The 27,147-nt window shown below is 43.2% G+C and overlaps 1 protein-coding gene across 1 annotated transcript in view; it reads left to right on the forward strand.

The window, feature by feature from the left end:
- The window catches only part of PLOD1 (procollagen-lysine,2-oxoglutarate 5-dioxygenase 1), a 1,142,395-nt gene that overhangs the window by 466,647 nt on the left and 648,601 nt on the right, over window positions 1-27,147 (forward strand). The window contains exons 5-6 of the mRNA XM_044063038.1: window positions 11,943-12,055; window positions 20,341-20,404. Coding sequence (XP_043918973.1) covers window positions 11,943-12,055; window positions 20,341-20,404 — 177 coding nt within the window. The remainder of the gene's footprint in view (window positions 1-11,942; window positions 12,056-20,340; window positions 20,405-27,147) is intronic.

The following is a 27,147-nucleotide window of genomic DNA, read 5'->3' on the forward strand; positions in this document are numbered from 1 at the left end:
AGTAGGCTACATGCATTATCAGCTCTCTGCATTTCCCTTTGGCTTATCTACTGTGCCCAGGGTATTCACAAAATGCCTGGCTCCAGCCATTGCATTTTTCAGGCAGAGAAACATTCAAATATACCCATACCTGGACGATTGTCTAATTCAGGCAGAAAGCTAGGACATGCTATTAAAACATCTGGCATTTGTAAAGAAGCTTCTATCCTCACTGGGATACACCATAAATGAAAAGAAATCTCATCTGGTACCCTGCCAACAAATTGTATTCCTGGGAGCAAGCTTGAACACAACTTCCCAGATGGCATACCTCATGCCAGAGAAACAAGTTTATTTGACAGCTTACTTCAGACTACTGGCCACAAAGACCCAGCTATCTGCAAGGAAAATCCTGCAATCCCTGGGGTTCATGGCCTATTGCATTCTACTAATTCCATATGCAAGACTGCATATGAGGAAACTACAATGGCATCTAAAAAGCCTATGGTGTCAACATTCTCAGGACCTGGAAACAATGATTTATATCATTCCTTGTATATAGACAGAGTTCCTTTGGTGGGCAGAGGCCTGCCATCTCAACAAGGGGCTCCCTTTCAATCTACCCCCTGCTGCCCAAACCCTGACTACAGATGCATCAGACTATGCATGGGGGGCTGACATGGCAGGGTGGTGCATTCAGGGCAAATGGTACCCAAGTCAGAAGCACCTGCATATCAACCAAAAAGAAATGTTAGCTGTACAAAATTCCCTGACAGCCTTCAAAGACTATATCCTTCTAGGGCAATTATTGGCAAAGACAGACAACACCACAGTTATGTGGTACATAAACAAGCAGGGGGGGGAACCCACTCGTACCCCCTCTGCAGACTAGCCATGCCTCTGTGAAACACAGCCCTAAGCTACTAAGTGCACCTACAAGCTCGTTTCCTGCCAGGCAAGCTAAATTCTCTGGCAGATGACCTAAGCAGAAATCTCATGGACCCACACAAATGGAAACTGGAACCAAAGATATTCAAACTCTTGAGGAAAAAATGGGGGACTCCAGAGATAGATCTGTTTGCCTCCCCTCAGAACTACCAATTGGACAAATTCTGCACAAGGACTTCCCACACTCAAGCTTGGAAAGTGCATGCCCTGTCCTTTACCTGGGAAAGCCTCACAGTTTATGCCTTCCCCCCTCTGCCTCTCCTCTCGAAGGCCCTGCTAAAGATCAAACAGAACAAACCAAGGACAGTACTGATTGCACCAGACTGGCATCACCAGCACTGGTACCCTCTCTTGCACAGTATGATACTGCTGGATTCTTGGTACCTACCTCAGACACCTTCCCTGCTGTCCCAGAAGGTGGGCCAGATTCTGCACGTCAGCTCCAAACTCTGAACCTTGCAGCCCGGCTAATTCCTTGAGCTGCCCACTAGCATTCCTCAATAAGCAGGTGCTAGATGTCATACTGGAAGCTAGGAGACCTAGTACTAGAAAATCCTATGCAGAAAAGTGGAAAAGATACTGTTCCTGGAGCCAGGCTCACGGGATGGGTACTACGGTGCCCAGCTTACCTCATATCCTTCAGTACATAACAGAAATGTTCCACAAGGGCCTGTCCTTTTCGTCTATCAAAATTCATGCCTCTGCCATTTCAGCACATAGTAATACTGAACCACCCCTCTTCACTCACCCCCTGTTAAAGCAATTCCTCAGAGGGGCTAAAAATTAAGACCCCCCCCCAGGCAAGCTCCTACTCCAGCCTGGGATCTTAACTTTGTATTGGAAAAGCTCACTCTCCCTCCTTTTGAACCAGCTGCAACTGCAGAGTTGAAATTCCTTTCTTGGAAAATAGCCTTCCTTCTAGCTTTCACTTCAGCTAGAAGAGTGTCTGAATTACAGACCCTAGGGTCTCTTTCAGGACCAATCCTTCCTTTATACCCAAGGTGGTGTCTAGTGTGGCCCTAAATCAGTCCATTCATTTGCCTACCTTTTTCCCGAATCCACAAAACAAAGGAGAGAGAATACTGCACTCTTTGGATGTGCACAGACAGCTTAGATTTTATTTGGACAGAACTAAGCCTCTCAGCTCATCTGAACAGCTGTTAGTTGGCTTTGCTGCAGGGGCAGAGGGGAAGGCCATTTCAAAGCAAACAATTTCTAAATGGATAGCCCATTGCATTAATTTCTGCTATAAGCACCATGGAAAACCTACCCCAGAAGGGATTAGATCTTACTCCACCAGGGCTGCATCTACCTCTACAGCCTTTCTCAAAGGAGTCCTTACCAGGGACATCCTAGAAGCTGCTACCTGGTGCTCTGTACATACCTTCACCAAGCATTACCACATGCCTATTTTTTCTAAATCCAGAACTGGTTTTGCCACTGTAGTTTTGCAGGGCTTAATAACTGGCCCTAATGCTCTCTAACTTCCTCCTCCCTTCCTTAGCTTTGGGAATCAACCCAAATGTAATGACTGCAACAGTGAAACATGAAGAACATATTACAGATGTGTACACTTACGATAAATGTAGATGTTCGAGTGTATTCACTGTTGCAGTCCTACTTACCCTCCCTCCAGCCCCCTGACTTCTCTTGGCTCTACCTTTCCTTCTTGTTTGGTGTATTTGAGCTTTCTGGTGTATTTGCTTTTTGTTGGAGGTGTAACATAACATATAATTGCTTTCCATTATGGGGGCACCTGACATCTGGGGCAAGAAAAACTGATGTAATGGCGTCGGCTGCATGTTTTATACTCCTGACGACCTGAGGTCTGGAAGAGGCGACAGCATGCAACGCTGGAATCCAAGACTCTGCTATTCCAGCTGGCTGAGGGCTACCTGCAGGCAGATAACCCAAATGTAATGACTGCAACAGTGAATACACTCAAACATCTACATTTATTGTAAGTGTACACAACTGTACTTTCTGAAGGACAGCAAAATAAATGTCAGAGAATCTTTATGAAACTCATACAAAGACTGACAAGAACTAAGTTTTTATATTGATGAGACATTATATAACCTTTCATGTGTTTACAGGTTCATAGGTATATACTAGGCTAACGACCACAAGGGCCTTTTTAAGCCTAGCCGTACATCAAAATGACAAGTTCTGGTACACTTGATAAGTGTGTGCAGGGGCTTGGGAGATGAAACATTTACAAGCAGGGGCCTGGGAGATGAACCATTTACAGGTTCCCTGTGTCGATTAGAGACACAGGTGCCAAACCAGGGATGAATTTCCTGTTCCCCGTCAAAATGACCATGTTACACTTGAATTGGGTTAGGAAGGAACTCTGCTTCACAGGGATGCATACCTGTCTCTCCAGCAGGTCCTATTTATATCACAGGTGAGGCTTAAGTCTTTAGAATGGGTAATTTTGGTTCTGTTTGTTTTGTGGCTATGAAGGAGGTCCATCAGAGTGGGGTCTGACAATGCTCTGTATGCTAGGCATAGATCTCCCTTCAACAGCATGTAGGAGACAGAATACAGAAATAGGGCCTTGAGGCGGTCTGCATAGGACATTTTAGTCATGCTGTGTATTCTTTTAGTGAGGAATCTCTGTGGACATTCCAATTGTTGGATATGCCTGGTTAGGTACATAACAAAGGCGGCATTGTACTCAGTGATAGGTTTGATGAATGCCAGTATAGTGGAACAGTGACTTCCTTGGATGATGCTGTATCTTTTGTTTTTAAGTTGCACAACAAGAAATGATTTCCACAATAGTGTGGACACATGATGGTCAAAGTCTAGATTACTGTCTATGTGTGTCCTTACATCCCTGCCTACTGATTCAACTCTGAGGGGTCTGTTATCAATATGATAGTTACTAGGGTTGGTTGACTTCCTGAAGGATACTGTTATGCATTTCTTAGCATTTACTTTTAGTCCATGCCTCTGACACCAGTTGTTTGTCTGTGTCAGCGCTTCCTGGAGAGTATTTGTATCAGTGGAGGATTCAGTAACAGATTCTAATAGGATGTGCTGGAGGGGACAGATTTGTTTCCCAGTGACTGCCGAGTTTTTGGAATAGGCTGCCAATGCATGTGAAGCAGAGCACCTCTATGTACTCTTCAGAAGGACCCTGGTCGAGTGAATGGGGCACCATAAATTCTTACCAGGAATAGTGCCCACAACACTGCTGGACATGGGCAGTCATTACTAAATACAATCCTGTGTATTTGCTAGAGTATCTGTGGTATTACATTGGGATGAAATGGCTAGGCTTGAAGTGACCTCTGGGTCGATAGCCTAGTAACCTCCTATAATCCTGTGATCCTAATTTACAAGTATCTGCAAATTTAGTCAGCCAGAGATCATTGACACTGGCTTTGAGTTCAGGGAATTAAATGCCAAAAATGAGTGGTCCAAGGACCAATCCCTGAAGGACTCCACTTGTGACTGGCCTGTTTGTAGAGGTGGACTTCCCAATTCTAACTTCTTGGGTCCTGTCTGTGAGCCAGTTGGCTATCCACCGGGTGACACATGGGTGTGTACCTAACCTCCTGAGTTTGTCAACAATTCCCAAGTGGGGTATTGTGTCAGATGCCTTGGCTAGGTCAAGGTAAGCCATGTCAACCATTTGCCCTCATCCATTGCTTTTGTGACCTTCCCAAAAAAGACTACCAGGTTGAGTAGGCATCATTGCCGTTGACAAAACTAAACTGGGTTAGGTCCTGTGTCTATTATTGATCATTTCCATGGTTTTGCATATGAGAATAGTGAGACTTATGAGTCTGTAGTTTCCAGGATCTGTAGATGGCCCATCTTTGTGCAGAGGGATGACTGTTGCTAAGGCATGAAGACTGTTTGAAGGCTACAGTTAAATATCAATTCCAGAGTGCCTGATAGGTCATGTTTTGTGCTATTTAGAATGAATCTTGGGATATTGTCTGGGCCCATTGATGCAGTGCTCTTGGCCTTAGAGAGAGCATTAAGAACCTGTTCCCTAGTGATAGCAGGGGAGATGTCCTTCATGGATGCATCTGCAGTCATAACAAGTGGGTTGTCCTGTCATCAGGCAGCCCTGCAGTCGGCCGGATTCCAAAGTCCGGGTCCGGCTTCGGCTGATGTCGCACTCCACCCGACGTCATCTCTGTTGGTCTTCGGGTATAAAAGCATCAGCCGACGCCATTTTCCTCAGTCTTTCTTGCCGCGTGCCAAGCAGAAGCTGTTCGCAAGTGCCGGTCGGTCGGATCCAGAGATTACTTCTACCGAATACTACTGAAGACTTCTAAAGCTAAGTACCCGTTGGGGACTCTTTCTTGCCTCAGCCGATGTCAGAAAAAGTTAACAATTGTTTAACCTGTGGGAAACAAATACCTCATAAAGATTTCCACTCTTACTGTCTGCCTTGTTTAGGCCCAGCCCACGACGTAGCAGCCTGTTCGGCATGTGCCTCTTTCAACCGACGAACGCTTAGGCGTCGGTCGGAGTTTGCAGAACAGTTTTTCGGTACTGATTTTGCGTACATTATGCCGTCGGATCCTCCGACTACCCAATCTTCCAAAAAACGCAAAGATAAAGACCGACACTCGCGGTCCGCGGTTTCGGCCGAAACCACGGTAAAGCAAACCGCGAGTGTCTCGGTTTCGGCTGAAACCGAGAAAACTGATCAAAGCACAGCTGAACCTATTCTTACTACTGAGGCCCCTGCTACAACTCTTGAATCGACCTCAGAAATTTTACCCTCTACGGTGGTTGACTTATCAGACACCATCCCCTTGGATGTCTCTACCCCAGCACGTGGTGCTGCTAGGCCTCCAGCAGCCATGTCCATTAAGGCCTTCGCCAGGGCTAAAGCAGCCAAGACTACTAAATCAGTGCCTGTTAAACCCACCACATCCAGGCCCTCTTCTAGTTCTCAAATGCTTTCTTTGGCAGAAGATTTAATTTCTTTAATTAGAGGATCTCAATCTCACCCAGACAGGGCCTCTCAGCCCCCAGAGAAGAGACCTAGGGCAGAGCCCCCTGAGCCAGTGTCTTCTGATGATTCTGCTGATGAATCAGACATAACTGACCAGCCAGAGGCTCCCTTCTCCAATTTTGAAGATTCTGATGCTGAAGAATCCATTCCTGCTGCTTCCCCACCAGAAGAATTCTCCTTTGGGGAAACCTTGCATGCCATGCGAGAACAGTTCCAATGGCAGCAACAGGATTTTTCAGACTCCAGAAAAGACTTAGAACCTTTCTGCACCTCCCACAGCACAGGCCCTTAGCTATACCTCCTGTTCTATCTGTGGTGGATGATGCTTTTAATGATGTTTGCTCCGCTCCAGATTCTTTACCCCAGCCCCTGCCAAACCAGACAGATTTTACAGGGTGCCAGATACTCATCACCACCTTTACAAGGCCCCACTTGCAGACCCAGAAACTATATCCCAGGGTCCCAAGGCAGTAGCGACCACAGCTAAAACCCTATTCCTTCTGAAAGGGAAGCAAGGTCATTAGACAGATGGGGTAAAAGGTCTACACTTCAGCTACTCTCTCAGCTAGAGCTTTAAACTGTCAGTTTCACATGATACAATACCAAGAGTTTATGCTTGATCAGTTAACTAAAAAACTAACCACTGATGAATCTCTTGATAAGAAATATGTATTAGAGATGGTAAATAACATACAACAGGTTAGCAACCATTCCTTAAAATGTGGCTATGATGCACTGGAGGCTTCATTTAGATCAGCCATGACAGGCACAGTGATAAGAAGGCATGCATGGCTAAAGGAACAAGCCTTACCGGATCATGTTAAAGCCAAGTTGCTAGATGCTCCTATGGACAAGACAAGTTTGTTTGGTACACCTGCCCAGCAGGTTATGAAGAAAATGGAAGAAAAGGCAAAATCTGTTCAAACTGTTAAAGATTTCTTGCAGGTTCAACCCCCAAGGTTTAGCAGGAACTGGCCTGCCAAAAATTGGTCCTTTCCTGACTCCACAAAATTTCAAAGGGGCAGGAATAGACGCTCCAGAGGCAGAAACCAACCCAGAGGAGGTGCCTACAGAGGACGACAGTGGCAAGGTAACAACAGAGGCACAGACACAGCCACTGCCACTACATCAGCACAACCACAGTGACTTAATCCTAACTCCGCCTACCAGGGAACAAATAGCAGCTCCTCTAGGCGGAAAGTTAACCTTATTTTCAAAGAACTGGCACTACATAACAAAAGACAAGTGGATTTTACAAACCATAGATCAAGGTTACCGGTTTCACTTCCACACTTTACCAGTCAAAAGAGGAATGCCAAATCTACCTCCAAATCAAAAACAGAGGCTCTACGCCAGATAATGGAGTTAGCAAACATGAGAGCTGTGGAAAGAGTGCCAACAGCAGAACAAGGAAAGGGGTTCTATTCCAGACTATTCCTAGTTCCAAGAAAGGAAAAAGTTGGAGACCAATTCTCGACCTGTCCACCTTAAATACATACATCATTGTCCCAAAATTCAAAATGCTGACCCTACAGCAACTTCTTCCCATGCTGGGCAAGGAGTCTTGGCTGGTAACTCTAGATCTCAAGGAGGCATACCTGCACGTCCCCATTCGACCAATCTGCAGAAGATACCTCAGATTTCTTGCAGGATCAGAGCACTATCAATTCTCAGCATTGCCCTTTGGCTTATCTACTGCCCAGAGTATTCACAAAATGCCTGGCATCAGTAATCGCCCATTGCAGACTACAGGGAATTCAAATTTACCCATACCTGGACGACTGCCTGCTACAAGGGACAACAAAAGCAAGCTGACAACAGATTTACAAAGGGTCATTTACTTGCTACAAGGACTGGGATACACAGTCAATTTACAAAAGTCAAGGCTGATACCATCCCAGACAAGGACATTCTTGGGCTGAATTGGACACAGTACAACAAATGGCATTCCTGACTACAGAAAACAAAAAGAACTTCCTCTTTATTTCTTGGCACTAACAAAACTGAACAAGTTAACAGCAAGAAAATTTCTGCAGGCCTTGGGCTTCATGGCATCATGCATAATCTTGGTCCCATTTGCCAGACTACATATGAGGAAACTACAGTGGTACCTAAAGAATTTATGGTCCCAACACAGACACAGTCTAGAAACAGAAATCCCACTAATTCCATGCTTAAAACAGGAGTTCCTATGGTGGGCTCAGGCATGCCAGTCAAACCCAGGCCTACCCTTTCGCAGATGTCAACCAAGCCAGACCATCACAACAGACGCTTCAGACCTAGGATGGGGCCCACATGCTGGACAAATGCGTGCAAGGATTGTGGACACAGGATCAACTTCACCTGCACATCAATCTAAAAGAAATGCTGGCAGTAAAACTGGCAATCCAAAAGTTCAAACCATTCCTCAAAGAGGGCCAGTTGATGATAAGGACAGACAACACCACAGTCATGTGGTACATCAACAAACAGGGAGGCACTCATTCATACCCCTATGCAGAATGACCTTGGAACTGTGGACCCTGGCACTCAGCTACAACATTCAGTTACAGGCAATATTTGTACCGGGAAAGACAATACTCTAGCAGACATATTAAGCAGAACCACTCGGATGCCCACGAATGGAAGCTGCACCCGGACATCTTCAAGACCATCTCAAAGAAATGGGGAATGCCACAGATAGACCTATTCGCATCACCTCTCAATCACCAGCTCAAAAATTCTGCACAAGGACATTCCATCCACTAGCATGGAAAGTGGACTCACTCTCCTTCAACTGGAAAGGCCTAACAGCATATGCATTCCCACCTCTTCCTTTGATACACAAGGTACTACTAAAAATCAAGGAAGAACGTCCAAGGATAATCCTGATAGCCCCAAACTGGCCAAGACAACACTGGTACCCACTACTGAAGAGCATGTCTCGAACAATATGTGGCCAATACCCCTGATGCCTTTGATGTTAACTCAGAACAACTACAGCATCATACATCCAAACCTAAAAACGCTACAACTGACTGCATGGAACATCACATAGCAGCAGCTAATCCAGAACTTTCTCAAAGAGTTAAAGACATTATTCTTGAAGCACGCAGACCTTCAACAAGAAGGAACTATGCTGGAAAATGGAAAAGGTTTGTCATTTGGAGTACCGAAGAGGAAAAGATGTGTCAAACATAGATATGCCTAACATTCTGGAGTATCTGGCCGAACTTCTTCATTCAGGCCTGTCCTACTCCTCCATCAAGATACATGCATCAGCTATTTCAGCAGAATACAGCTTTGATCCACCTGTTTTTTCGCACCCTTTGCTCAGGCAGTTCCTCAGAGGAATCAAGAATGTAAAACCTCCAAGGAAACCACCATTACCAGCTTGGGATTTAAACTTTGTGCTAGAAAAGTTGACACTATCACCCTTTGAACCAGCAGCAACAGCAGACCTACAACACCTGTCATGGAAAACTTCCTTCCTACTGGCAATTACTTCAGCAAGGAGGGTTTCAGAACTACAGGCCTTAATGGCAGTGCAACCCTTCCTAATCTTCCACCAAGATAGAGTGTCCATGAGGACTAATCCTACATTTATGCCCAAGGTGGTATCCAGAGTATCTTTGAACCAGGCAATCCACCTACCTACCTTCTTTCCCAACCCACAAAATAGAGGGGAAAGAATACTGCATACCTTGGATGTACATAGACAGCTACACTACTACTTGGACAGAACAAAAAATAGCAGAAAGACTGACCAACTTTTTGTAGCCTATGCAACAGGAAGGGAAGGAAAAGCTATTTCCAAACAGACAATCTCCAAATGGATAGGGAATTGCATACGATACTGTTACTCCTTCCATGGAAAACCAATTCCACAGAACATAAGACCTCATTCTACAAGAGCAACAGCCACTACCACAGCCTTCTTACGAGGAGTGGCAACCAAAGACATTATTGAGGCGGCTACTTGGACCTCCGTGCATACATTTGCCAAGCATTATAATTTGCCTCTATATTCCAGATCCCGAGCAGGGTTTGCCACTGCTGTACTGCAAGGGATCCTAAACACACCATAATCTACTTTTATCCTCCTCCCCTAGTTGGCTATGGTATTCTACCCACTTGTTATGACTGCAGATGCATCCATGAAGGACATAGTACAGTTTTGTACCTACCATAAATGTAGATGTCCGAACTGGATAGCATCTGCAGTCAGGATTACCCTCCCTCCTTCCCCTCTGTGGTACTCCTAGGGTGTTTACCCTCCTAATAGCTAGCTGTTGGGGGGGAGTCTTTTATGGTGTATTTGTTTGTATATATGTACATATATGCTTATTGTTGTGTTTACCTCTATCTATTTGGAAACATTGGCATCTATCCAAATTTTAGCCTGCAAGAGGGCTACTGGCATCTGGGGCAAGAAACACTGAGGAAAATGGCGTCGGCTGATGCTTTTATACCCGAAGACCAACAGAGATGACGTCGGGTGGAGTGCGACATCAGTCGAAGCCGGACCCGGACTTTGGAATCCGGCCGACTGCAGGGCTGCCTGACGACAGGACAACCCACTTGTTATGACTGCAGATGCTATCCAGTTCGGACATCTACATTTATGGTAGGTACAAAACTGTACTTTATATTTGGTGGTATTTCCTGAGGGAAGGTTGAGGGGGAGAGAGGGGTAAAGGTGGAACTGAATTTATTGGCCAGTAGGTTTGCTATATCTTCTGGGCTCTTGAGCTCTGCACAGTATTATGTATTGCCTTGGAGACTGAGAACATAAGCTAAAAAATGCCTTGTGATTATCCATGACCTGGGAGGACAAAATTACCTCAAATTTGGCTTTGGTATACTTTATTTTTCCTCTTGAGTTGTTTGTTTAGTTTGAGAGTGTTTTTATCATGCTGGGTGCTGCACCTACTATTTTTTGCCATGACTTTCCTCCTTCTGTTATACAGCCTATTAATGCTGTGATTCCATCATGCTGGCTTGTTCTTTGAGTTAGTTCTGTACTTCTTCCTCATTGGTAAAGCTGCCTCTGTGGAACTATTAACATGCTTGTATAGGGTTTCTGTGAAAAGTTCTGCATAGGCAGCAGTGTTCTCAGGATTTTTGGGGGCTTGAAATTTTGCCATTTTATCACATAATAGCAGGAAGTTAGCCTTAGAGCAGTTCCTGAATATTCCAGGTTTAGTTTGGGGTGTGGGGTGGGGGGTCCAGATTTTATTTTTACTTTAAAGGAGACCATTTTGTGGTCAGACCTTACCAGGGAAGATATTACACTAGGGGGTGTGCAGCAGTATCACATATTAGTGAGGACCAGATCCAGTATGGTCCATCCAAAGACATGTGTCTAGAGCGTTTCTCCCCGAGCCTCTGCTGAAAATAGGCTCTATCCTAGTCAGACTTTCCCAGTCAACAAATGATAGATAAATAAATAAAATAAAATAAAATAAAAGTATTGTTGCGCCCCTGATTAGTGTATTGAAATTCTGGTCCAGGGAGTGGTGTTTACCAAATCCAGGAATCTCTGTGCCCATACGTTTGGTATCATATAAGATTCCCATTTAATAGTTAGGTAATTAAAGTCACCCATGAATATAGTATTGGGTTGGATGGTGAGTGTTTCCAATAAGTTAACACTGTAAGGATAAAACATCTCAAAAGAAATGAGGAGTAAGAAAGATATTTTGCAAAGATGAATGTCAAAGTTTGACAAAAGCATGAAGAAAAAACATTTGTTTTATAAAACCCCCGGAGGTTGCATAATACAGCTTTCCAGAATGAGTTACAGTATCTGAGGGTCAGGTACACTGGAAGTAAGGAATGCATAGGCATACATAAATCCACTGTCGTGAGAGCAAAGGGTTACTTGCAAAATATGCCTTCACTTTAACTTGTAGAAAGTGCAACAGACAGGTGAAAGAAATCTGTCCTTATCTGTTTTTAAATTCTGTTGTATATCATTGTGGTTTTGATATAGTTGTCAAATGACTTGAGTTTGACTGTTAATCCAATACTGTTTTTATTCTGACAGGATTTATGGGTTATGCTCCAAGCCTCAGCCAGATCGTGTCAGAGTGGGATGGAGCGGATAGCGACAGTGATCAGCTGTTTTATACTAAGGTTTTCCTTGACACAGAGAAGAGGGTAAGCTGTAATACTACCTTGAATGAGCCCAGCCTTGGAACTAAGCAAGGTGGGCTTGGTTAGTGTTTGGATGGAAGACGACTTGGTAATTGTGTGTTGTACTCTTTGGGATAAAATGAGTGGAAAAAGACTGTCACAAAAGTGATTACAGAGCCATTAGTATCACTGTTATGTCAGTGTTAGTGATGCAACAGGTAGCTCACTAACCTTTGGTGCAGAAAGCTGTGGGTTCTATTCCCACACCAGGTAGATCGATTGCTGACACTGCAGTGCAGCATATTGGGGGTGTTGCACTTCTGATTATGCTGTCCTTTGGCCCCATATGTTTCAGTTGGTGGTAGCTCAGGTAGATGTAAAAGATCCCATGGCAATTATCAAAAAGAGTAATGGTATTTCTGCAATGCCCTGGTCAAATTTTGTTGTGTGATACTAAAATGCACAGTGAATGTCTGTCCCTTTGCTGAAAACTTTTCAAGCCTGCATAAACTAAAGTACTGTTGGTTATTCCCTGCTGGGTGAGGAAAGTAAACCTATATTTTTGTCTGCCACTGGTAGAGCTGCTCTCTTTTACTGACTTCATTTTGTTTTCTGTTTTAAGAAATCTGTTTGGCCTAGTGTTTTTATTCTGTGTGAGAGGTATACACTTAAATTGTCTAGGCTGCACATTTCTCTTTTTTTCATTGGTTAATCTCTTGAATGATACTTGGGCGGCCACGGTGGTGCAGTGGTTAGCATTGCCGCCTCACAGCAGGAGGCTCTCCGGTTCAATCCCTGGCTGGGGTGCCTTCTGTGCGGAGTCTGCATGTCCTCCCTGTGGTCGCGTGGGTTTCCTCCGGGTGCTCCGGTTTCCTCCCACATCCCAAAGACATGCTTCAGGTGGATTGGACACTAAATTGGCCCTAGGTGTGCGTGTGAGTGTGCCTTCTGTGGAAGGTTGGGCGCCGGGCTGGCAACTCTACACTGTAAAACTCCACTGCCAATCACTGTGCGGACAAGGTGATCCGCTGTGGCGACCCCTAACCGGGAAAAGCCGAAAGAAGAAGAAGAAGAAGACGAATCTCTTGAATGATACTTAAATACACAGTGAATTTCTGGTCCTTTGTCTTTTGCTGAAAATATTTCTAGTCTGTATAAACGAAAGCACTGCTGGTGATTCCATGTTAGTGTTTCCTACTCCCCCTCCCCTTTGTTGATGTGCTTTTTAAACTTGGTTGTCTTTAAGCTGCCCACCCCTACTGTAAATTCAGCTTAATAAGCTCCTCCCTTTCTGCACTATTTGCCTTTCCTTCTGCTTCCCTTTTATTGCCTCTTCTACTGATTTACTTGATCTGAATCCATTTTCTAGCTAGCTGTTGGATAAAGTGGTGTCTTCTTCCACTCCAGCAAGCACTTGTTTTTACATCAACAAGTCAGTGAATTTTCCATCTAGTGCTCAGGGAGGTAGCCCGGTCTCTTTAGGTTGGGAAAACAATTGAGATTTCTACATCAAGGAAGTAAGTGTGATGTTCTTCGTGTTTCACTGTTGCAGTCATTACATTTGGGTACTACTGCCAAAAACCCTACCCCCTCTGATAGAGATTCCAGGGCCTTGGACAGATGGGGTAAGAAGGTATACACTTCTGCTACTTTGGCCATTAGGGCCTTAAACTGCCAGTTTCATATGTTAAAGTATCAGCAGCATATTATGGGGCTACTTAAACAGAAAATTATGTTGATTCCTGACTGTGCTGAAAATAAAGAATTACAGGATTTAATGCATTCTGCTGAACAAGTTGGTAAACATACTTTGCAATGTGGTTTGACTCTTTAGAAGCATCTTGTAGGGCTGCTGTCACTGGGCCTGTTCTTAGAAGGCATACTTGGCTTAAGGAGCAAAATTTGCCAGATCATGTCAAAGCTAAATTACTGGTTGCTCCCTTAAACCAAGACAGCCTGTTTGACAACAAAGCAGAATAAGTTCTTAAAAAGATGGAGGAAAAAGCTAAATCTATGCAAACTGTTAAATATTTCCTGCAAGTACAGCCTCACAGATGTAGTAGGCATTGGCCTTCTAGGAAATGGTCCTTTCCTGTCTCTTCCAGGCCTTCTCAGTCCAAACCCAGGAACAGCAGACCACCTAGGCAACAGTCCCAAGGTACTCAAAGGCCTAAGCAGTGGGGGGCTCCCACTTCCAAAGCTTGAAGTAGTAAGACACCCCCCTATGGAAAACTGTCACAGTGACTTAACCTTAAACCTTCCAAGCCCTGCTCAACTGCCTGATCCCTTAGAGGGAAAGATCGCCCTGCATGCAAAAAACTGGAAACTCATTACCCAGGACAAATGTGTTTTAAATATAGTTTCCCAAGGATACAAATTCCACTTCCACACTTTACCAACCCCAAATGATTGGCCAGATCTATTCCCAAATCAGTGGGCAGAGGCTCAAAAGCAGGTTCTTCTCTTATAAGTATCAGGGCTATTCAGCCTGTCCCAGCAGAAGAAAGGGGACAAGTTTCTACTCAAGAGTTTTCCTGGTACCCAGAAAAGACAGCTCCTGGCGTCCTATCCTGGCCCTCTCTATTCTAAACACCTTTTTGGTAATCCCAAAATTCAAAATGCTAACACTTCATCAGCTGCTTTCTATGCTAGGCAAAGATGCCTGGTTGGCCACCTTAGCTTAAAGGAAGTGTACCTGCACATTCCAATAAGGGAATCTTGCAGGAGATACCTTCACTTCAGAGCAGGCTACATGCACCATCAGTTCTCTGCACTCCCCTTTGGCTTATTTACTGTGCCCAGGGTATTCACAAAGTGCCTAGCTCCATTCATTGCATTTGTCAGGCAAAGAAATATTCAAATATACCCATACCTGGACCAAGCCAGGACATGCTACTAAATCATCTGGCATTTGTAAAGAAACTTTTAACTTCATTGGGGTACACCATAAACGAAAATAAATCTCAACTAGTGCCCTGCCAACAAATTGTATTCCTGAGAGCAAGCTTGAACACAACCTCCCAGATGGCTTACCTCACGCCAGAGAAACAAGTTTATTTGACAGATTACTTCAAACTACTGGCCACAAAGACCCAGCTATCTGCAAGGAAAATCCTGCAAGCCCTGGGGTGCATGGCTTCTTGTATTCTACTAATTCCATATGCAAGACTGCATATGAGGAAACTACAATGGTATCTAAAAAGCCTATGGTGTCAACATTCTCAGGACCTGGAGTCAATGATTCCTATCATTCCATGTATAAAGACAGAGTTCCTTTGGTGGGCAGAGGCCTGCTACCACAACAAGGGACTGCCATTCACTCTACCCCTGCCGCCCAAACCCTAACAACAGACACATCAGACTATGCATGGGGGGCTCACTTGGCAGGTCAGTGCATTCAGGGCAAGTCAGATGTACCTGCATATCAATCAAAAATAAATTTTAGTTGTACAGAATTCCCTGACAGCCTTCAAGGACCACATTCTTCCAGGACAATTATTGGTAAAGACAGACAACACCACAGTTATGTGGTACATAAACAAGCAGGGGAGAACCCACTCATACCCTCTCTGCAGACTAGCCATGGCTCTGTGGAACACAGCCTTGAGCTACCAAGTGCACCTACAAGCTCAATTCCTGCCAAGCAAGCTAAATTCACTGGCAGATGACCTAAGCAGAAATCCCTTGGACCCACACGAGTGGAAACTGGAACCAAAGATATTCAGCATTTTGAGAAACAAATGAGGGAACTCTGAGACCTGTTTGCCTCCCCTCAGAACTACCAACTGGACAAATTCTGCAGAAGGACTCCCCACAGTCAAGCTTGGAAGTGGATGCCCTGTCCTTCACCTGGGAAAGCCTCTCAGTTTATGCCTTTCCCCCTCTGCTTCTCCTCTTGATGGTTCTGCTAAAGATCAAACAGGACAAACCAAGGACAATACTAATTGCACCAGACTGGCCATGTCAGCACTGGTACCCCCTCTTGCGCAGTGTGTCACTGCTGGAACCATGGCACCTGCCTCAGACCCCTTCCCTGCTGTCACAGCAGGAGGGCTAGATTCTGCACCCCCAGCTTCAGACCCTGAACGTTGCAGCCTAGCTAATGTGAGCTCTCCAATAGCATCCCTTCATAAGCAGGTGTTAGATGTCATTCTGGAGACAAGGAGGCCTAGTACTAGAAAATCCTATGCTGAAAAGTGGCAAAGATACTGTTCCACGAGCCACACTCAGGGATTGGGCACAAGAGTGCCCTGCTTACTACATATTCTTCAATACTTAACAGAGATGCTCCACAAGGGCCTTTCCTTCTCATCAGTTAAAATTCATGCCTCAGCCATTTCAGCACATTATAATACTGAGCCCACCCCTCTTCTCTCACCCCCTGCTGAAACAATTCCTCAGAGGGGCCAACATTTTAAGATCACCCAGGAGAGCCTCTACTCCAGCCTGGGACCTTAACTTTGTATTGGAAAAGCTCACTCTACCTCCATTTTAGCCAGCTGCAACTACAGAGTTAAAATTCCTTTCTTGGAAAACAACGTTCCTTCTAGCCATCATTTCAGCAAGAAGGGTATCTGAATTTTAGGCCCTCATGACAGTGGAGCCCTTCATCATCTTCCATGCAGACAGGGTGTCCCTCAGGACCAATCCTTCCTTTATGCCCAAGGTGGTATCCAGTGTGGCCCTTAATCAGTCCATTCATTTGCTAACCTTTTTTCCTAATCCACAGAACAAAGGAGAATGAATACTGCACTCTTTGGACGTGCACAGACAACTTAGATTTTATTTGGACAGGACTAAGCCTCTCAGAAAAACTGAGCAGCTGATAGTTGCCTTTGCTAAAGGGACAGAGTGGAAGGCCATTTCAAAGCAAACCATTTCTAAGTGGATAGACCATTGCATTCATTTCTGCTGTAAGCACCATGGAAAACCTACCCCACAGGGGATAAGATCACATTCCACCAAGGCTGCATCTACCTCTACAGCCTTTCTCAGTGGTGTCTCTACCAGGGACATCCTAGAAGCTGCTACCTGGAGCTCTATACATACCTTCACCAAGCATTACCACTTGCCTATTTTCTCTAAATCCAGAGCTGGTTTTGCCACTGTGGTCCTGCAGGACTTAATAGCTGGTCCTAATGCTCTCTAACGTCCTCCTCCCATCCTTAGCTTTGGGAATCTACCCAAATGTAATGACTACAACAGTGAAACATGAAAAATATAGTACAGTTGTGTACACTCACCATAAATGTAGATGTTCGAGTGTATTCACTGTTTCAGTCCTGGTTACCCTCCCTCCGGTCCCCTAACTTCTCTTGGCTATACCTTTCTTCTTGTTTAGTGTATTTCAGCTTTCTGGTGTATTTGCTTTTTGTTGGCGGTGTAACCTTATATATAATTGCTTCCCATTATGGGGGCACCTGACATCTGGGGCAAGAAAAACTGATGTAATGGTGTCGGCTGCTTGCTTTATACCCCTGATGACCCGACATCATGGAAGCATCCGATGCAGGGATCCAAGACTTTGATATTCAGGCCGTCTGAGGGCTACCTGCAGGCAGATAACCCAAATGTAATGACTGCAACAGTGAATACACTCGAACATCTACATTTGTGGTACGTGTACACAACTGTACTTTTTATGTCGCTATTACATTTTTTAAATTGCATTGTATCTGATAACAGTTTTTTTTCCTGCTTTTTTACTGTTGTGACTGCATATTTTCTGCACTTGTTTTCTCGTATTTTAAGCCTAGGTAACATAGGCTAGATTCAGACCTGCTGAATCTAGCCTGTTTTTGTTACACTCGAGCAATAAACCAGCTGTCTTATATTAAGAAGGGCTCCCCTGCACCCTTGTGTTAAAAGTGTGGATCCAGCCTTATCTGAGCTGGGGATTGCTGGAGGAAGGATCACTGTGTACTTTCCTGTTGGTAGATTAATTTTGCCTGTATTTAAGCCTAGCGTTTGCTCGTCACTGTGCATCATGGATTCATGGTGCCCTGTATAAATGCAAACACCTTGAAACACAATTTTTACCTAATCAGCTGTCAGCTGGAACCCTCAGAAGCTCACAAGCTTCTCTGTCGCACTAAAGGCAACTTAGTAGCACACTGAGCAGTGTTACCACACCTGTCATCCACAACCCTCAATAACAACCCTTGATAGTCCTAGCGCAAAAACTAGTCAATATATCTCACTCCTTTCCATAATAGCTCATACGGTAAAAACCTGCTATAGTGGACAAACAGTTTTCCATCATTTCTCTGGCCAGCCTGATTGACATAGGAATACTGAGGCAATGTAGTAATTGCCTCTTGTATACTGACAACCATTTACTCTTACAACAAACAAATACCCTGTGTGAGAGATGTAAGTACACGATGAAATTGGAATCACTTCTTTCATGTAACAACAAACTGGATACCAAACAGGCTGTCAGTACACACTCTTCACCTCTCACACAAACTTAAGACATGACACATAAACCCATATACATGGAGGTACACACTAGAAGTCCAGAAGTTCAGAGATCTCCCAATTGTAAACAAAGTGCACACACACAGTTATGCAAATAGAAACCATTACAATTAATTACACATACAAATATGTCTCATCAAATAAGCCCCTAAGGTAAAACACCTCTAAACCAAATGTCCTGGTCATAGGCGACTCCATAGTGAGATGCACAGATGTTCCCCACACCAGGCTGGACAAGGAGAAGGTTATGGTCAGCTGCCTGTCAGGTGCCAGGATCCATCAGATGAAGCATGCACTCAAGTCACTCAACAACAAGTACCTTTATGACTCAGTCATTGGATTGAATGACTGGAGACATACGTCTGTGGACTATATGAAGAGAGATGTGACTGAACTCTCAGACTGTGTCTCAGGCAGGTATGACCCTAGCCCTAAGCAGCATTCTACCTTATTCCAAGATGATACCACAGTGTATACAAAAAAAAAATGATTGACTTCAACAGTTGTCTTTGCTTCTGGTGTCTGTCCAGTGGGATCCAGTATCTGTCACCTGGGATGATATGGTCAAAAGGTGACGCTGCTTTGCCAGAGATGGTCTGCACCTGTCTCCTCTAGACTTTCGGATACTGACAAAGATGCTTTACCTCCCCATAGTGCCTCTTTTAGGCAGTGTCAAAACAACAAAATTTCCAGTGTAACAAAATCCACCCGAGGCAAACTCAAGGCTCTGCTGTTTAATGCTAGAAGTCTAAACATGAGGTTGCACTTCCTGGAAGCAGTCCTGTCCTTGAAGGATGCTGATGTCTGTGTAGTTACAGAGACATGGTTCAAGACCGCTGAGAGCACCCCAGCCATGCAAGGCTACAATGCCTTCCACATGTTCAGACCTCAAAATGAGCAAAAAAGAACTAAAGGAGGGTAGTCATCTTCATTAAAGCCAAGTACACCTCGAGACTGGTCAAACAGTGACAATATGACTCTTTTGAACTACTTCATGTCCATTTAACTCTATGCAAAATACCCTACCACATCATTGCTAGGTATAGTTCCCCTACCATAAATCAGGAAAAGTACACCGTCTGTTTGGACTTACTGAAGTCACTCTCCATACAGCCCAGCACCTTAGTCATGGGTGATTTCAACTATTCTCCTATCAACTGGGTAATGTATACGAGCACAAACTCACACACTCAGATGTTCCTGGAATTTGTTAATTCAAATGCTCTGGAACAGATCTGGCATGTGATCCTAGCATACTGCTAGAAATGTTTTACTCTGAAATGGTATGGGAAAAGTTAGCTTCACAGAGCCTGTTCCATGAAAGCTACACAGGTATTTTGTTTAGTTATGTATTTTTTTGACCGAGATACTCTCCAACTGGTCAAAAAAGCCTCTTTTTCAGCTGAGGCTCAGAGACAGAGAATAAAAATATTCATAGCAATGGTATAATACACAGGGTTTTAAGGAAAACACTACAATAAAAAATAAAGACAACATACAGTAGTGGTCTAGTATGTAGAGTTGTAATAAAGTACTACATTAAGAACAGAAAGAACATACAATTAATGGTGTAATACATAGAATTCTAAGGAAACATGATACTAGTATCTCAGTTTATGTCTTCAGTGATGCCACTAGACGTATTTATGCATGTACTTGATTTATCTGTATTCCTGTTGTTACCTGACTTTTTACTCGTGCCAGTAGTTTGCATGAGTAAAGCAGTTTCACATATTAGTACATCTATGTTTTAGCATTTGTTGGAATTTGTAGCTTAAAAATTTGGATCAGTTTAACCACAGGGTATAACTTTCTCTTTTCACTGTCAGGAAAAGATTGGCATCAGTTTGGATCACAGATGTCGAATTTTCCAGAACCTTAATGGAGCAGTAGGTAAGAATAGTAGCTATAAACATAATGTCATGATTGTGAGTGTGTTTATACATATGTGTGTGTCACTTGGGTTTGTAGTGAAATTGGTGTAATGTGCAGTTCTAGCATGAGACGTTCATAAATATGAAACCCAGTGAGTATCTTAAACTTGTTTATTTGGAGTGACTAAAAGGCTGTCGAAGATGCTCAGTTTCTGGCTATACAACATTATGTGATTGGAAATGCATCTGTTTGTTCCACCTACCATGTCTGGATTCCATTGTATTTGATGAGAAGGTGTCTGACTGACATGATAGAAGTTCGCTTGTGGCTTTTATCGGACTTGTTCCATTTGCATAATTGCTTTTGGGTTTATTTTTCCCTTTCCAAACCAAAACCAAAAGGAATCACTGCTCCAACGTAAACCAAAAACACTAAAAAATGAATGAACAGTTCAAAGAAAGCACAAATCCAATCACAAATCCTTGATCCACACAGGGTACTTTGACTCTTCAGTCCACCATAACAAAAAGAGAATAAAATGACTGCAGTCCACGAATAAAATGACTTTGCAGTCCACTAACGCGATTCCACAAGCACTGCGTTTTCGTTTAAACAACTTCATCAGATGGAGACAAATGCATACCTACACATACCACTCCTTATATTCTCTTTCAGATAATTAGAACAGTTAATTAATTAAAATGAAAAAGCAAACACTTACACATTTAAAGGGCTAGAACATAATAAGCATTCAGCACACACATTAAATACGTGATACTTAATTCTCCCACTGCAATCCTACTACTTTCATAATTTAATATAAAACATAATAAACAATAAACAATAATAATAAAAATACAATAATTAAAACAATCTAGACTTGCAAAGGTCATAATAGCAGCTTAGTCAGTTTAAAACATACTAGGTCCAATAAAACCTACTTGTTATGCATTTCCTCATATAATATTATAATATTAAAAAATGATTTCAAAATAATTTTAAAATAATTTTAAATAGATCAATAAAGCAAACAGATAGCAATTGTTTTATATTACAAATACAACTACGGGTAAACAGCACAGTTCTTTCTTGCCAGCACTTAAAATAAACAAACCACAAAGTTCATGGCATAATACAGTTCAGAGAGTTGTTTTCTTACCTGGAGGCTGGGACACATGTGGGCTGACTCTGCAAAATTTAAATTATGCCGCCATCGCTGTTATCTTCCCTACTTCCTTCTGAGTCCAACACCACCAGGCAGTGGGCAGGCAACAGCGAATCATACAGTAACAGCAGCAGCATATCTTCTCAGATAGTCCCAGGCTCCCAGCATGAACGGCAGCTTTCTTTCTCGGCCCTCGGGCAATACAAGTGAAGTCCCAGTCCAGATTAAAAACGAATGGCAGGCAGGGGGCAGCTAAGTGTTTCTGTTTGAACGGGATTGGCGGAAAGCTTTTCAAATGCAGCAACTGCTTGCAGCCAGCCGGAAATGATGACGTGAGCTCAAGGAGCTTGATTCCGACTGGCTGGTAGTGCTGACGGAGCTGACGTCATCGCACACGTGATGACGTCAGCTCCGACAGCGCGAAAATTTTAAAAAAATAAAAAAATAAGACAAAGAAATCGGAAATGAAGGGTTGCCAATCGGGAGTCATGGCACCCCTTCATTTGGACCCCAAAACTCGGTAAAAAACGAGTAACTCGGGACGGTTGGGAGGTATGACTCCAGGGCACTGGATAGATAGGGCAAGAAGGTTTATACGTATGAAACCCTGGCAATCAGGGCTTTAAACTGTCAATTTCATATGCTTAAATATCAACAGCATGTCATGGACTTACTGAAACAGAAAATGATGTTGATTTCTAATTGTGTGGAAAAAAGAGTTAATGGATTTATTGCATTCAGCTGAACAAGTTGGAAAGCATACTTTGCAATGTAAAAAACGAAACCAAACCAAGAATGAAACAGTCCACGGCACACAGGATCCGAAGCACAGAAATCCAAATGCAGGCAGTAAAGTAAAATCCTTTTAATTCCAAACAGCACACGTAAACAGTTCTTAATAGAAGAGCAACACAGATAAGCCAAGCGCTTTCACCCAGTGTATTACCAGGCTTTCTCAAGGCAAAGAACAAAGCTGCCCATTACACAAAATGTTTAAATAACTAAATCAATTAGATTAAAACTCCACCCATCAATTAATTAGTAAAATTAATGGTTGATGTTTTTTAAAAATGTTATGCTAAAAAAATTATACAAATGGAAAATACTTTCTCAGATTGAGTCATGTATATTTGTATAAAGAATACTTATTACTGTAATCAATAATACTTTGCAATGTGGTTTTGATTCCTTGGAGGCCTCTTGCAGGGCCGTCATAACTGGATCTGTGATAAAAAGGCATGCTTGGCTCAAGGAGCAAAATCTGCTTGATCATGTTAAAGCTAAATTGCTGGATGCTCCTTTACAGCAGGATAGTCTGTTTGGTAATAAGGCAGAAGAAGTTTTGAAAAAGATGGAAGACAAAGCTAAATCTATGCAAACTGTAAAAGATTTCTTGCAAGTGCAGCCACCCAGATTCAGTAGGCACTGGCCTACTAAGAACTGGTCCCTTCCAGTACCCAACAGAGCCACTCAGGTCAAAACCAGACACTCCAAGGGCTCCAGGTTTCAGTCACAAGGATCTTACAGGACAAAACAATGGGGTGCCTCCACCTCCAAATCAGGAAGTAGCAAAGCACCACCCTACAGTAAACAGTCTCAGTGACTTTCCTCTGCCATTTCCAAGCCCTTATCTTTTGGCAGCCCCTTTGGGGGGGGGGGGGACTAGCACTTCATGCTCAAAATTGGCATCTAATTACCCAGGACAAGTGGGTCTTAAATATAGTATCCCAGGGGTACAAATTTAATTTCCACACATTGCCAACTCCAAACGGATGGCCAGATCTGCCTCCATATCAGTGGGCAGAGGCCCAGAAACAAGTCATGTCCTTCATGGATATGGGGTCTATTCAACCAGTACCAGAAAAGGAAAAAGGGCAAGGATTTTATTCAAGACTTTTCCTGGTACCCAGAAAAGACAGATCTTGGCATCCAATTCTGGACTTTTCCGTTCTTGCAAGTGCAGCCACCCAGGTTCAGTAGGCACTGGTGTAGCTTTAATCTACTGCAGCCACTTGTCCATTACTCCTTACCCTAATCCCATCCCTTCTTTTAATAATGCTGAACTTGTAATTGGCCTACTAAAAATAAACAACCATAAATGCATCTGCATCATTTCCCTCTATATTCCTCCTGGTAACAACACCAATACCCTGGAAGACATCCTCTCCTGGACCTCCTCTAATATTAAGCTAGAAACGTACATAATGGGAGATGTAAATATTGACTGGGAAAAAATCATTAACCCTAATCCCACCATAACAATCGACCTATTTAACTTCACTCCGCTTACTAACTTCATTACTAGACCTAACAAAACCAACCCCCCAGGCTCCATACTCGACTGGATCCTAGTATCTCATCCTAACAAAGCCATAAAATCTAGTGTCACTCCTGACCCATTAGGAGACTACCTCTCTGCCTTCTCCATTCGAGCTACCTCCACCTCCCTACACTCTCACCAGTACATTCATACTCGTAACCTATCTAACTTTAACCCTACTTCTTTCTCTGACTCCCTTAAGCTAACTAACTGGAACCCCCTAAAAACACTACCATTAGATGAAGCTGTTAACTATTTCAATTCAACATTCATAACTGTCCTCAACTCCCTAGCTCTTATAAGAACAAAAAAAAGTTAAAACAAAAACCACCCCATGGCTCACCAAAGATACAAAAAAGATTATGCTACAAAGGGATAAAACCTGGAAAGCCTACCTCAAACACAAAAGGCCAGAAATCTTCCTTAAATATAAACAGTTGAGAAACCTAGCCAAAAAACAAGTCATTAGAGATAAAAAGTCTTACTAAATCAAACTACAAGAAAACCATACAAGAAATCCCAAACAGTTCTGGAATTCTATTAATTCCCTCCTTAGACCAGGTACAAAAAAACAACCCCTGCCCTGACACCAGCAAATCTGACCTTGAAATTGCTTCTCTATTCAGTTGCTTCTTCACCTCTTCCATCGCTGAGCTAACCAAGACTTTTACCAACAGTAACCCTCCTCCCCTCCCTGCTCAATCTTCCCTTCCCCGCCCTTCTTTCAAACTCAAACCTGTATCCACCAATCTAATAAAGGAACTTCTCTATAAACTAAAGCCTTGCTCCAATGCCCCTGACAGCATTCCGTCCTCCTTTCTAAAAATAGCCTCAGATGCTATTGCTCTGCCTGTCAGCATCCTAATTAATAGATCACTACTTGAATCTTATGTACCCAAACTATGGCATACTGCATTTATTCTTCCAGTCCACAAGGGTGGCAAAAACTGTAATGTCTCCAATTTCCACCCCATAGCCATCCTCTCCCCTATCTCCAAAATCCTTGAAAAATGCATCCACCTGCAGCTCTTGCCATTCCTTATCAAACACCAACTACTGTCTCCTACCCAACATGGCTTTCGCCCAGGACACAGTACTAACTCCGCCCTTCTCTCCTTCTTACACTCTTTCAATTCAGCACGTGACTCCGGTAATATGGTATCTTCTGTTCTGCTGGACTTATCCAAAGCTTTTGACACCATCTCCCATACCCACCTTCTAAACCATCTCTCTAATCTCAACCTTAAACAAAATCTCTTTGCTGATTCTCCAGCTATCTTTCAAACAGGTCCCAAGCTGTGAAATGGGGCCAAGCCACCTCTATTTTCCTTCCCACCCCCACTGGAGTACCCCAAGGTTCCATACTTGGCCCGTTACTATTCAATATTTTTATTAATGACTTCCCACAAAGCCGTTCCTAACACCAATATTGTGCAATATGCTGACGATTCCACTTTGATCTGCTGTGCCTCTAACCTAACAGAGCTCCAAGCTCTGACACAAAGTGCCTTCTCAACTACTGAAAACTGGATGCTCCAAAATCACCTCTCACTAAATGCAAACAAAACTAAGATTCTTCCTTTCTCCCCCTCAAAATCCTCCACTCTTGATAAAAACTCATTTCAAATTACCAGCCTTAACAACTCCACTATCGAGATCGTACCCTCTGCCAAACTTCTTGGTGTCACGATTGATGATCAACTAAAATTTAATACTCATATCCAGCTAAACATCAAGAAAACACACATAAAACTTGCCTTACTGTATAGAAACAACCACTTCCTCTATCCTCCCACCAGTCTAACTCTTGCTTCTACCTACCTCCTTCCCTCTCTACTGTATGGCGCTCCTCTGCTCACTAATTTATCAGCCACACTTACCTCCAAACTGAAACAATGTTACAACAAAATCTCCAGGTTTGCCACCAATGCCAAATCATCCTCTCATCACTGCACCTCCCTTCACTCTTTAAACTGGCTTGAACTCCCCAATCAACTTGACTTTCTCCAAATCACTACAGCCCACAAATTATTGTTCCAACCCACTAACTGCCCTGCTCTTTCCAATATACTACAACCTTATACCCCCCTTCGATCCCTTAGATCTTCTCACCAAAACCTGGTCACCGTTCAAAAACCCAAGCCCCCAGCTGGTCAGCTTCTCTTATCCTTTACCCTAGCTAAAAAATGGAATGCCCTGCCCTCTACACTAAGGGCCTGTAACAACCTTAATAACTTTAAAACCCAACTTCATTCCTACCTCTATCTAAACAGGAAATGCAACTGCACTCTTCAGCCCATACCTCTCAAGCTCTCCTCCCTCATCACTCTGGGCTAACCTCATTACCTTCCTAACCTCACTCTTAAATGTAGACAGCATAGGTAACTAAATAGTAAAATCTAGTTTTTATGCTATATGCCTGTTTTTTTCTTTCCTCCTGAACAAAATAAAAATTGTTTGTGTTTATTCTTTTTTGTAGCAACCTGTTGTTTGTAATGCAGACTGTCTTTGAATTTCATGTAAGTAAACTTTGTTTCTGTGGAGCTTTTCTCCCTGGACCTCCACTGAAAACGGGCCCCCAAGCCCAGTGGACCTCCCAGGTAATCAAACTGGAATAAATAAATAAATAAGTACATTCCTGGACATTCCAAAATTCAAGATGCTGACTCTACAACAGCTACTGCCTATGCTAGGCAAGAATGTCTGGTTGGTAACTCTAGACTTAAGAGGCTTACCTGCATATCCCAATCAGGGAATCTTGCAGAAGATACCTCCACTTCAAAGCAGGCTATTTGCATTACCAGTTCTCTGCACTGCCCTTTGGCTTATCTACTGCACCCAGGGTCTTCACAAAGTGCCTGGCACCACTGATTGAATTTTGCAGACAAAGAAACATTCAAATTTATCCTTATCTGAACAATTGTCTAATTCAGGCAGAGGGCAAGGACACTCTTCTACAACATCTGGTGTTTGTAAAAAGGCTTCTAACATGCCTAGGGTGCACTATAAATGAAAAGAAATCACAACTGGTGCCCTCTCAAATAATTACATTCCTGGGTGCAAGCTTGAATACAACTGTCCAAATGGCTTACCTCACGCCAGACAAACAAGTTCAATTGATAACATACTTCAAACAAAAGTGGCCACAAAAACCCAGCTATCTGCAAGACAAATTCTGCAGGCTTTGGGGTTCATGGCATCCTGCATTCCACTAATTCCATATGCAAGACTGCATATGAGGAAACTTCAATGGTACCTAAAAAGCTTATGGAGTCA

This window comes from Protopterus annectens, chromosome 2.part1 (genome assembly GCF_019279795.1).
Source record: "Protopterus annectens isolate FY-2018-M chromosome 2.part1, PAN1.0, whole genome shotgun sequence".
In the NCBI taxonomy this organism is placed as follows: domain Eukaryota; kingdom Metazoa; phylum Chordata; order Ceratodontiformes; family Protopteridae; genus Protopterus; species Protopterus annectens.